This window comes from Diadema antillarum, unplaced genomic scaffold (assembly GCF_040938485.1).
Source record: "Diadema antillarum isolate AM-2024a unplaced genomic scaffold, OU_Dant_1.0 seq00001236_RagTag, whole genome shotgun sequence".
In the NCBI taxonomy this organism is placed as follows: domain Eukaryota; kingdom Metazoa; phylum Echinodermata; class Echinoidea; order Diadematoida; family Diadematidae; genus Diadema; species Diadema antillarum.
The window spans coordinates 194,668-207,303 of NW_027272023.1; the positions used below are offsets into that span (position 1 = coordinate 194,668).

General features: G+C 38.7%; 1 protein-coding gene across 1 annotated transcript in view; it reads left to right on the forward strand.

The window, feature by feature from the left end:
- Positions 1-12,636, forward strand: part of LOC139745150 (uncharacterized) — a 62,615-nt gene that overhangs the window by 2,386 nt on the left and 47,593 nt on the right. Inside the window, exons 3-14 of the mRNA XM_071655566.1 lie at positions 362-594; positions 1,600-1,716; positions 2,317-2,400; positions 3,104-3,217; positions 4,028-4,162; positions 5,000-5,180; positions 6,173-6,226; positions 7,311-7,386; positions 9,398-9,446; positions 10,367-10,467; positions 11,659-11,725; positions 12,418-12,466. Coding sequence (XP_071511667.1) covers positions 362-594; positions 1,600-1,716; positions 2,317-2,400; positions 3,104-3,217; positions 4,028-4,162; positions 5,000-5,180; positions 6,173-6,226; positions 7,311-7,386; positions 9,398-9,446; positions 10,367-10,467; positions 11,659-11,725; positions 12,418-12,466 — 1,260 coding nt within the window. The remainder of the gene's footprint in view (positions 1-361; positions 595-1,599; positions 1,717-2,316; positions 2,401-3,103; positions 3,218-4,027; positions 4,163-4,999; positions 5,181-6,172; positions 6,227-7,310; positions 7,387-9,397; positions 9,447-10,366; positions 10,468-11,658; positions 11,726-12,417; positions 12,467-12,636) is intronic.

Sequence of the window (12,636 nt, forward strand, 5' to 3'; positions counted from 1 at the left end):
GGGCATACGTCACAATGCAAAGACATCGTTCTCTTTGTTCAGGACAGCTGTACATTGTAAGTCGTTCAAGCGCCAGGTGGATGACATTCTTGCTACAAAAATGTGTGACCTTTTCTAAAAATAACTCGTGAGGTACGCTTTCTCGACAGAGCGCTCGAACGCTTCATATCTGGCACAGTTCGGTACGGTACGCTTTGGCTCAGTTCGCTTTGGTTCGCTATAGAGCGCTCGAACGCACCCAAAGACAGGTTTGACTGTACTATGACAGACTATATGTTTTGACTGAGATTATCCAATATGTCAATTGTTGTCACAATGACTTGTATTTGTGGGTGTGTATGTTTCGATGCAGCAACTGAAGACTATGCTGTTCCCAAGAGACGACGACCAGTCATAGAGTCTTCCTCTTCCTCTTCATCATCGTCCAATGACGATAACGGCGATGATGATGGCGATGAAGATGATGATGATGAGGATGATGACGACGATGCTGAGGATGATGGGGACAATGATGATGACGACGCAGCTACCAGGGAGAAAATGGCGAAAATTCACAAAAGCCGGGAGAGGAAACTATTGAAGAGTTTTGAAAAGGTTAGATTTTTTCTCTTATGGGGAAATACAGGAAAACTTTTATTGCCAAATGAGCTAACTCCATTCTTGTTAAGTTGAGATATTTGTGATTAAAGCTGCCTAAAAAAGAAAGAAAATAATAAGAAAATACATGATATTTCTATCATAACTTTAAGAATATTCCTCGTTATGTCACAAGTGAGGTATACTGGAAAGGTGTAATTTTGCTCTATCTGATGATGGACTTTGCCGTGAAATGTTTTAAAAAAGGCGCTAAGACCATTTTGTGATAAAACTCTTCATATGTCTTCATCTTGTTACATCATCCTACCTCGACAGCTGCTCCTCCTCTTTCTCCTCCTTCACTGTGTCTTGATTGTAAGATGTCTCTCACAATTGGCAAAATGATTACTGTAAAAGCTGTTATTTTCGCGTACAGATATTTCGCGAATGAGGAGGGTACAGACAGTTTTGCGAGATATTGTTTTCTCGATTTGACACTGAGGCCATTGCAAATGAACTCACGCCTGTCCGTTCGCAATATCTTCGCGTATTGTTGAATTCACAGCTCAACGGTGATTCACAAAATTCGTGAAAACCAATCCCTCACGAAAATAGCAGTTTTTTTTATAGTTAGTATGCCTGAATATCAATGCACTACCTGTAGAGTTGTGTGATTCGTGTTAGAGGTTAACAAATCTGACTACCAGCTTGGACGACTCAATTATAAAGAGAAATATCACAGCGAATCTGACGTTTCACTTCTGGCTGTTTATTCTGGCATTTTCTGGTGTTCACAATACCTTTCAACAACAGGGGGCGCTAGACCACAATAGTGGTCTACAACACTACACTACCCAGACATGTCTGCACTTCACAGAACTGCTCTAACAAAATGCAAAGCAATAACAAATGATAAGCAATCTATGCCATTTGCTCTCCTTCTTTCTACCTCACTGCCTGGAGCGTAAAGTGAATATTAATTGACACGTAGCGTTTTGTTGGCGGTCTATCTTCTCTCCCAAGAACATCATGAGGAAGCGGAAAGTCGTGTACGTCAGTCGGCCATCGTCCTACCAACGGACTGAAATGCACACGGAGAAGTCGGCCAAACCCAAGACAAAGAAACCGTCATCTTCCATGGTAACTATCCCTAACAAGAAAACCCCCACAACACAACAAAACAAGAGCAAAAATCAAAGCCACAGAAAGCAAAACACAGCACAAAAACAAGCCCAAATATGGGGTTCGGGAGTAATATTGACATCCTGCTTTGTAAATGTCTTTTTTAAAATTTCTGTGTTTCTGCTGAGGGATGCTGGTTTGTTGTTTGTACAAGATAAATTATGCTTGTTCTCTCTATGAATAGAATTAATTGGCTGCCCTAAGACACCATAAAGCTATTAATTGGCTTTTTTTTGTTTGTTTGTCATTGTAATGCTCTATTTTTTCAAGGAGGGTGGGGCTTGAATATGTGTACACCAGATTATATGCAGGGTGATACTAAAACTCTTTCTGGCTCTGAGATGTTCAGAGTTACCTGGAAATGTTTAACACCAGACTTGGAAACCCAGATTTAACAGATTCACAGATTTGAGATTATGTTTTGTTGTGTTCTAGTGGTATATTTTGCTCAGTTTGTTCTTGTCTTTTGTTCGTATTGTTTCTATGATCATCAAGAAAGGTTCAAGCAAAGTATTGTATATAACGACGAGATTCGACACCAATTTGTATTTGTTTCAGGCCATGATTGCTGCGCTAAACGAGAGCAGTGAAGAGGCCGATAGTGATGAAGAGTCTGAGATGGAACTCACCAAAGAGGCGCAGGTCTGTTATTTTTTAATCTCCTTCAAGCCGTTGAATCTCAGAAGCCATAATCTAATGGTTTGATGCCGTATCTTGTCATAATAATTCTGACTTTGCATAGTTGGTATTTCATTATGGAAGAGCAAATATTGTTCTGTTTAATACTTAAGTTTATTGTTGTCCATACATTATTTTTGTTTCAGCTTCATAATTTCAAAAGCCTTGTTATTTACTTCATAATTGATTTATGAATTGGCCGCACATTTTAGAAGATTAAATTCCGCTTTCTTTCTGAATTTGCTAGTTCCTTGTTCTCTTTAAAAATGTTTGTGTTTCCAATCAATTTAGAGAATTATAACGTGGTAACCTCATTATTTCATCTAAATTGTGCATTTGTGGTTGTAAGCAATATTGTCGTGTTGTGAAAACATGCGAGTCCTCAGAAGTTCCTTATATGTTGACTCCTCCAATGTTCAGAGTTTACCACAAGCGTACGCTTAGAACAGAAATATGCCAAATAAATCTCTATTAAAGCAGGACGAACAGTCTATGTTTGTGGACGAAATAAGTGTGCAAACTGTTTATTAATGATAGTCAACAGAAATTTCTTATGTTCGTCAGCAGAATGGTGCATCCCTTTCCCCTTACCCTCACAGCTAATTTATTTGTGCGTCTCGTCATCCATGTATCTCCTCTCATCTTGTGTGTATGTGTGAAACGGTAGGAAGAGGAGGCATTTTCGCTGTACAAGAGGGCGCTAGAGTACCAGAGGAGTGGTCAGGTGGACAAGGCGGGGGAGACGTACCGCGATCTGCTGCAGACGCGATTTCTCGCCAAGGTATGATGCGTGGCTGTCCCACAGTCTCGAACCTTTCTTTGTGTGTGTGCATTTACTTCACTCACATGAAAGACATTAGAAAATTGTGCATCTATACTATGCGATAATCTGGGCCCCGTTTCATGAAAAGTTGATATGATGGCAACTCATGCTGGAATGGCAATTGTCATGGTAACGACAAGAATCCAGCTTCCTGATTGGCTGTTGCCATTGGAAGTTGCCATTCCAGCAAGAGTTGCCATCCGAACATCTTTTATGAAATGGGGCCCTGGTCAAATAAACAGTTCTCGATATCGCCAATACCTAGGTGACATGCGCAGAGTGGCCTTTTAGATACATTATGGGATAGCTCAGGGGACAAACTTACCCCCGTTTTGGCTGCATATTTGCTCTCAGGTCATGTTTTGTCTTTATCCAGGGGTATTTTTTGTCAACGATTTCTTTGCTTTCCATCATGTGACCGGCACATTGAAGCCTTGCAGTAGTGAACCATAACACTAGTGAAAACAAATCAGTAAAATTTTAGAAACTTTCAAAACTCTTTTAAAGCTGAATTATAGCCAAGAGGAAAGAAGTATGATCGGAAAAGCAGACAAATAACTGCATTGAATCATATAGGAACTGCAATGCGCTTGACATAACTGAAAGTGACAATGGCATGGAGAAATCCTGCAGTGCATCTGTGACAGGGCTCTTTAATGTTTGCAGAAGTTTTCTGCGCAGATACTGAGAGTTGCCAAGACTCCACTTATTAGAATGCTGTTCAGCTTGTTTGACCGCTGTCCTTATTTTGCTTTTGTGTGACCAAAGGTCAAGGCACCAGAGGGGGACCGGCGCGGGGTGACCAGCACTGCCATCACGCTCAAGTACTCCACCTACAAGAACGTCGGCAACCTGGCGTCAGACCGGGGCGACCTGAACACAGCCATGGAAAACTACCTGGAGGTAAATCATGGTATAACCAAGACTTGATATTAGCAGTGGCCCCGGACTGCTAAAAATTCATGTCGGGCCACCAAATTTTCAAGGAAGTTTTCGTGTAATGGACCAACCAGGCAACTATATTGTAAATTTGAAATTGATTATTATAGTTCTTTTTTTTTTTTTTTAGTTTTGGCCACCAAAATTTCAAATTTAAAGATTTTAATGGCCCTAATGGGCAACCAAAGAAAAAAATAAGTTAGTGTGGAGCACCGATAAAATCTGTTTATTCCAGAGCTGGAAATTGTCTAGTTGAGAATCTGCCTGTTTTCTTTGTCATGGTTATGGAGTGCCCCTTCAAATAGAGGAATTACTCAAACTTTCACATTTCATTTATCTTTGTGAGCTACAATGTGCATGTGTACAAATGCACATATACAGTTGTAGAGTAGGAAAGTTTTACTATATTATGCAATGTCATGGTTAGATATCAGCTCTTTTTGTACATGTAGTTGAATGTTCACAGTTTTTCAAGTGGTTGAGCATGAAATAGCTTGAATGCTGACCAAGTACATTGTATTACCAATTGCATGATTCTGTGCTAAATGTTTTCAGTGGGACTGGTGCGTTTTACTACAGGTTCATGAATAATGACAACATTTGCAGAGCTCAAAAATGACCTTGAATTGAGCTGAAGACCTCAAATTAAGCTTCCTTTGTTCATGATTTGCCAGTGCCAACAGCGTCTTGGGGTCTTTGAACTAGACTAGGCTTCCACTAGCTGGGTACCAGAGATTGCATGCTAAAACCGTTGTTGTGGTCTGTTTTTGTGGTTCCCCCATTCCTTTATCACGGCTCCAGGCGGTGACCCTGGACGGCACCGACGTGACACTGTGGTACAAGATAGGCAGCGCCGCGGTGAAGCTGTACCAGCTGGCACTAGCCCGGGTGGCCTTTGAGCAGGGTCTCCGGTGCTCCAAGCACCACTGGCCCTGCCTGGACTTACTCTGTACCGTCCTCTACGCCATCAATGACTACGTCAGTAAGTTTTCTCCAAGGCATTCTTTTCCTATTACACATTCGGTTCATTTCCTGCTCAGGTTTTCAGGAATTCATTTATAATCTTCTTGACGTTTAGTACCGCTAATAGTAAATCAAACCCATCCCCCACCATATTGAATAGTCAAATACAGTGTGTAGTAATGATTATGACAGCAGTGATGCACGCTGGCACTGGTCCGACGGCCCCTGACCAGTAAAAATCACCGTCAGACCAGTAACTTTTTCAGGAATGGACCAGTATTCAAGAATGTAAGAGTGGGTACCTACTGACAGACAGGTTGGACCATTAGAAAAAAAAATGGGATAGTGTGCAGCCCTGGTTATGATAAATGATCAATGTTTGAATGTTAATATTTGTGTTATGAGGATAAAGATCTATGCAAAACATCAATGTACAAAAACTATGTTAATCCTAATTATACTCACCAAGTAACATACAATTCTATACAATAGATTTTCCAAACAAATCAGACAAATTGCTGTAAAGCGAATGAAAGTATTAAATGTGGGGATACTGCCACGTGGGTTCGTGAAACTTTTAGTCAGCCAAAAGTTTAGGCGGAGTGAATTTGAATTCCAATGAAATGGCCACATAATAAACCCTTGTATAAAACTGTATATGGTTTAGTCCAGAAACACCTTTATTGTAACTATTCATATTTTGTATATTTAGCAATACGTAACATCAATTTTACTGATTGAAATTTTCACAGTAGTTGTGTCTATCCTGAACTCATATGTCAGAACTATTTTAAAGCACTAATGCTGGGTTTTTGTTTCATCTGCAAATGGTAAACTATGCCTTTAAAAATATCTCTATCTATTGACAATTAGTCTCCAGGCACCTTTGCCAACCAGAGAGAAAGGACTCCTGTGTGCCATGTAAATTGGTGATGAAGGACAGTAAAGGGTTAACTTGTCTTAACTCCCTTTCCTTACTTCTTTTATTTTAACCTTCTCACTACCATTCAGCCTGCCTGTATTATATCGCCCAGGCTCTTGAGAGAGACAGGTACTACATGAAAGGTGAGCACACCCAAATGCAACAGCATATTCCAACACAAACTGCAGGGGGCAGCAGACTGCTTAAGCTAATTGCTTGCTCTGTTGCACCCTTAATAACAAATCAGCACAGAAACCAAGTTGAAAATAAGTGTCATAAGGATTGCATTTTTGGTGTCTGTTGGTCTTGACTACAAGTATTTTCGTTTGTGGTGGTGAATTTAAATTTCCCTGTCTCAGTATCAAAGCTAGTTCACAGTTACTGTAAATGTGGATATTTTTGCGCGACTAATTTTTCGTGCTTGGCCAGGTAAGAGGAGTTTTGCATGTCTTTAATTCCGCGGAATCAAGACATCATGCACAGGAACTTATGGCAAGCGAAAATATTCGCGTGCTTCTATTTTCGTGCTAGTTTCTGGTTGCGCAAAATGCGCGAAAATTTCAACACCGCGAAAATTTCCACTTTTACAGTATCGCATATATGCACATTGGTACAAATGACCTTTCTTTTATTTTCTCAGTTGGTTTGTTTGTAGGCTCTTCACTTGTTTTTAAAACAACATAATGCATAAGCTTGCCTATGTAACAACTTATGGGACTCGTATTCAAACGAAGAGTAAACAAGTGGCTTGCATATAGATCAGGTGACCAGAATGGTGCGTCAATGGACACTTTGGCAGGCATCCATTTCATTTTCTTTGTAGGGAATGCATTAACAACCTCGTCTATTTTTATGTTGCCAGTTACCAGGCTTGCTGCTGTCGAGAAGATGTGCTAGCAAATATCATTAATATGAATGCCATGAATAATCATCACATCACGGATGCTTATCCCAGTGGATTTAAAAACCAACAAGCCTGATTGTACAAATGACCTTCTTATGTTCTTGTGCAAAGTGGAACTGTGAACTGGCTTTATCACTGAAACTTGTTGACAGTAATATTGCAAACAGTTCCAAATTTTACTGATTACATTTTGGCAACTTGTTAGATGTATCCATAAGGTCTATTTTGTCATGTAAAGCTCTGTTTAAAACTGCAAAATGCCAAAATACCTCATCTAATAGGCTTTGTCATTGTGATATTTCCTGAATTTTGTGTCTACAAAGGTTTAGCACTTCGGGACCAGATTTATTCTGAGCAGCCATGTCTTAGACGAGATTGCCTGGACCTTTTCAAACACTGGTAAGAATGACAGATGCATGTATGTAGTGCTTTATGGTTTTTGTGTTGTTGAAAGATTTTGAATATAGTTTTGACTGCAGAATCTGTATGTTGAAGGTTAAAGTGTCATGTACCAATAAGGCATGTTAGCTACAACTTACAACCCTATAGGGGTTAGGGTATTACTGTATACGGCAAATATTTTGCAATGTTTTTATTTTCGTAAATTTTCCGTGTCAGGTACTACATGTGACCGTGCACCTCAAAACGAACATAAAGTCGCACACACTGATTTTGCGTGAGGACTGAAAATAAGTGAAATGGGTCAACCTATTCAAACTTGATTTTTTCATATTTTCTGAAAGAATGGGTCTTCTTTTACATTATGCTAAAATTTGGTATCATAAAACGGGCTGGAAAGTGTGTTTTTTTAAGCAGTTTATCTCGAACATTTTTGGTAGAATAGTGTGATTAGGTGTGTCTTCAGAATCCCTTTTTCATATCTGAAAAACCTTGTCCACACTCTTCACTTTCAACTCTAATAACTTTTTAAAGGACAGTCTTACTGCTTTGAAAGTTGGCATTAATTATGGACAGAATGTGTTAATGAGGCATGTTTAATTTTAGTTTAATCTGATAATCCCTTCATTGTTGTTACTCTGGTGGTTTACTTCCTGTTTTTTTGTCCCATTCATCGTACAGCCAGCACGGTTTGGTAAAGTTAAGCGCTTGAATAGACACTGTACTTCAGAACCTCTTTTCTCAGTTCACACTTTTCCTGAGTTTGTGCTTTCTTTCCAATATTTAGATAGGTTAGGAGAGTCCATTTGATTTGAGTTATACATCATTTTAAAGCTTAAAGTCTGCTATTTCAGAATATGGTCTTAACTAAAAATTCATGTCTGGCGACTTTTTGTTTGTTTTGAGGTGCAGGGTCACATATGTAAATTTAAAGACGTGTGAAATTATTCATCCTGATCCTGAGGTGAGTGTGACGTGCACACTGTATACATTTCTCCATTCAGTACACTGTAGTCAGCAACTACGAATGCAACTACTCTCAGAATCATTGGGAAGTCCTGATTCCTGAAAAATTAGACTTGCTTTTAAAAGATATGGCGTGTCCCCTCCGTCTCTACTCAGTGACAGATAGTTTCCAGACATCCGTACCAATTACCAAAGAAGGCACTCCAGGGCCCCATTTCATAAAAAAGTTGATATGATAACAACTCTTACTGGAATGGCAATTGTCATACTAACGACAAGAATCCAGCTTCCTGACTGGCTGTTACTTTGGGAAGTTGCCATTCCAGCAAGAGTTGCTGTCCTATTGAAACATCTTTTATGAAATGCGGCCCAGATTGCGTGCCAGTGGGCAATCAAAGCACAATGAAGGTTGAGCTATAAAGTTTACTGTGAGTGGCAATTGTTGCAGATACTTACATGGCAGTCATCAAATGTTTTGCACAGAACTTCAAATTCATTGAACATGATCACTGCCAAATTATTAGTCTTTTTATTAAAATTCACTGAACTACAATAAGGGAAAAACATATGTTATGATCTGTGCCTCACTCACAAGATCTTGAGGGTGTTTCATGAAACTTTTTGTCAGTGATTTACACCGACAACTGTTAAAAGCTACTGAAATCCTTGCGTCTGATTGGCTGATAGCAAATTTGTCAGTGAAAACCTCCGACAAACTCATTGATGAAACGCCCCCCTGGTCACCATGATGGAATTTTGTAAAATATGATTTATATTGTATTGATTGGGATTTATAATCTATCTCTCCTTCCACTTCTCCCTCTCTATCTCTCTCTTGATTAACTCTCCCTCTCTGACACCATACCTCTCTCTCTCTCTCGATTAACTCTCCCTCTCTGACACCATACCTCTCTCTCTCTCTCGATTAACTCTCCCTCTCTGACACCATACCTCTCTCTCTCTCTCGATTAACTCTCCCTCTCTGACACCATACCTCTCTCTCTCTCTCTCTTCTCTCTCCCTCTCTCTCTCTCTCTCTCATCAGTGATGATGCTGTGTTTTACTCAGAAGCTCCCAGGGAGAAGTCAGAGAAGGTGATGTTTCACAAATATATGAAATATGTTATAAAACATAGATGTATGAAGTTTATGAAAACATGAAATATGTGAAATCTTGAAATATATGAAGCAAATGAAATATCTTAGTATATGAAATGTATGAAGTATTTGATATATGAAATATAAGAAGTATTGAATCATATGGAGCATATGACATATATCTGAAGTATAATATGAAATGTATGAAGTGTATGTGGTAGAATTACATGTAATATTCCACATATTGTATCTTTGTGTGAGCATGCTTTGTATGTAGAATCGAATGAAAGGTTAGGTTAAAAAGGTCAGGTTAAAAAGTAATCTCTTGAAGTAATGTATGTTATGTTTGAATTATGTATTCTTGTAATGCGCAGTAGAATATATTATAATAGTAACTGCGCAATATAAATATCCTTTATTATTATTATTATAAAAGACCATATTCAACACCAATCTCTATTTCAACTTGACATACATGTATATGTATTATGAAAATATTGCGTATGGTAGATCTTTTGTCCATTTTTTGTCTTCAGAAATCCTTATCAAGTAATCATTTGGAGACCAATGAAGAAGTGAATTTCTCACTCATTTATTCTTTTAGAGTTTTTGTGGTTTTGTTCCTCTACTTATTCACTCGTATGCATGGATCCTTCTGTTATTCATTTATATATCTAAATGTTTGTATGGATCTATCAATCAGTCTATGAATATTATTTATTCAGTTTTATTTATATCAAATTGTTTGTAATGATTGTTTTTTTTTTTCTTAGTTGGGGAGGCAGGATTTCTCGTATTTCTAGTCCTCATTTATTGTTTAGGTAAACAGTTCTCTTGTAGTATAAATGAAATTTTAGAGAGATAAAACACTGGTGAAGATGGAATTCATTTCAACTGATTAAACTCCAACCCTGCAGGTTGTAGAGGAGGCACTGTCATTGAGGAGAGAGAGACAGCGACTGGCGAAAGACCCGCCGCTCCCGAAGATCAAGTTCCTGCAGAAACTCACCGAGTACAAGTAAGTTTTGTTCTCGTCACTTCCAGAGAATCCAACCCCCAGCATCTCTTTTACGTAAAGGGATGGTATATGGTATTGGTGGATATTAGGATTAGGCTTTTAACTTTTTACAAGATATGAAGAAACCACTTATGAAATAGTAGAGCGCATGCCATTCTAGGAGGAATTCAAAGTGTGTTTGATGAAAATTGGTTTTGGAATGGCTGAGACATCCAAATTGTCACACCTTTAGGATTGCTTTTTTGTTGTTGATATATCGGCCATTTCAAAACCGATTTTCATCAAACAAACATCAAATTCCTCTTTGAATGTGCTCTTTCATACTTTACAAAAAGTTCCTCTTTATTTCACCCAAAAATATTAGAAACCTGCAGGTTGATATCAACCAAAAGTAGGGTATCACAGTCCCTTTAAACATGAGAGTCTCCCGCCTGGACCCCTGTGCAAACCTGATACTCTGAATGTGCAAACAATATTAAAGAAATGGTATAATTCTGGTTGAGATGGGAATTCAGGTTTTAACTTTTAGGGAGATAATTAGAAACCACTTTTAATACACATGAAATGTTTCAGAGCAATACAATTCTAAGAGAAAATAAAAGTTAAACCGATTAAAATGGGGTTAGAAATGTGTGAGATATACACAAATAAGGCACAACAAAGTGATTCTGATAAAAGGTGGGACCTGTAATTTCTCTTTGAATTGTATGCTACTCATAGTGTTAACTCCCTGTGTGCCCCATAATTCTGAGACCGCAATACATGGCCGCTTTTGGAAAACATTCTGTTTTTCAAAGCTCCATGTATGTAACTTTTTTATATAATATGCATTGATGCCAGAAATGCAGTTCAGGAAAACTGTAGAGAACACAGAAAGCTACACTGTGATTTAGATCTTATGACAAAGCTGTGGCTGTTTTTCATGGCAAATTGAAATAGTCAGTATTCGAAATAAAATCTGTTTGTGCATGGACTGTGCATGGATGTGAAGTTGAGCAAAATATGCCAAGTTGGCAAGCCATCGACTGAGCGGCGCGTGTGAATGTGGCACACAAAAAGTTAGTCCTGCCGTTACCACTGGTAGTGCTACTGCATGATAAATCATCAGCGGGTATTGATAAGGATTGCTTCTGTATGAAAGGGTCTACCAGTGATGAGTACTCTTACTTTATTCTCATGATCTTTCTGCAGATGGAAACCGCTTGGAGAAAGGCTAGTCGCCCTCTATGATCACATGACTTCCAAAGACCCTCCCATGGTGAGAAACAGGAAAGAAAATGAAACTATGCAAAACAAAAACATAGAATACACAAGCAAGCATGCAAAGTGTCTTGATACCAGTAACTCCTAGAAGTGAGAGAGTTTTGAAGAAGGGCAAATTTTGCTCCTCAGTTTGTCAGTCAGTTACTTTTTTTCATTGTTTATCACAAGTTTACATAATAATTCAGATAATCACTCAAAGCAGTTACTGGTAAAATATGAACTGATATATTTGTGGTTATGTTTACTTTAACCCATTGAGGATGGACTGATTTTGCTATAACATGCATTTCCCATAAACACCTGCCCGAGTATTCTTGGGACTCTTCTTCACATGGTTAAAATGCAACAATGTATAAAGAGATGCTAAATTTGTGAATACATTATAGGGCTGGCAGTGCCCAATAATTCTATTGATGTTAGCAGTGTTGCTCCAAATGTACATTTCGATGGGCATGAAAAAGAGTACAGTGTTAGACTTAAAACTGTGCGAAAAGGTCACGGAAAAAATTATTGGGGGTAGGACTCATAGTCGAATGTAGTGAATATTATTGATGAATTTACCTGCAGTGTCGTACATTGAAATGATTGTATAAATTTGATTTTGTGCTTTGTCTTTCTCCCTCCTCTCTCTCTCTCTCTCTTTCTCTCTCTCTCCCTCTTACTTTCCTCTTTCCCCGACCACTGCAGAGCCTCGTCACTATTCTGGATTTGGACGAGTACCAAGGCAAGACCCATGGTGAGCGACACATTATTGTGTAAACTGAAAAACTTGTTGTGATTACTAAGGTTGATTTAGTGATGTCACTTTGAAGAGGACTGCACATACTGTATCACTTGAAGTCGCCCAGGACACTGTAGACTTTTTTCCACACAATGTGCAAAGTCGGCCGTTAACCCACCATTGAG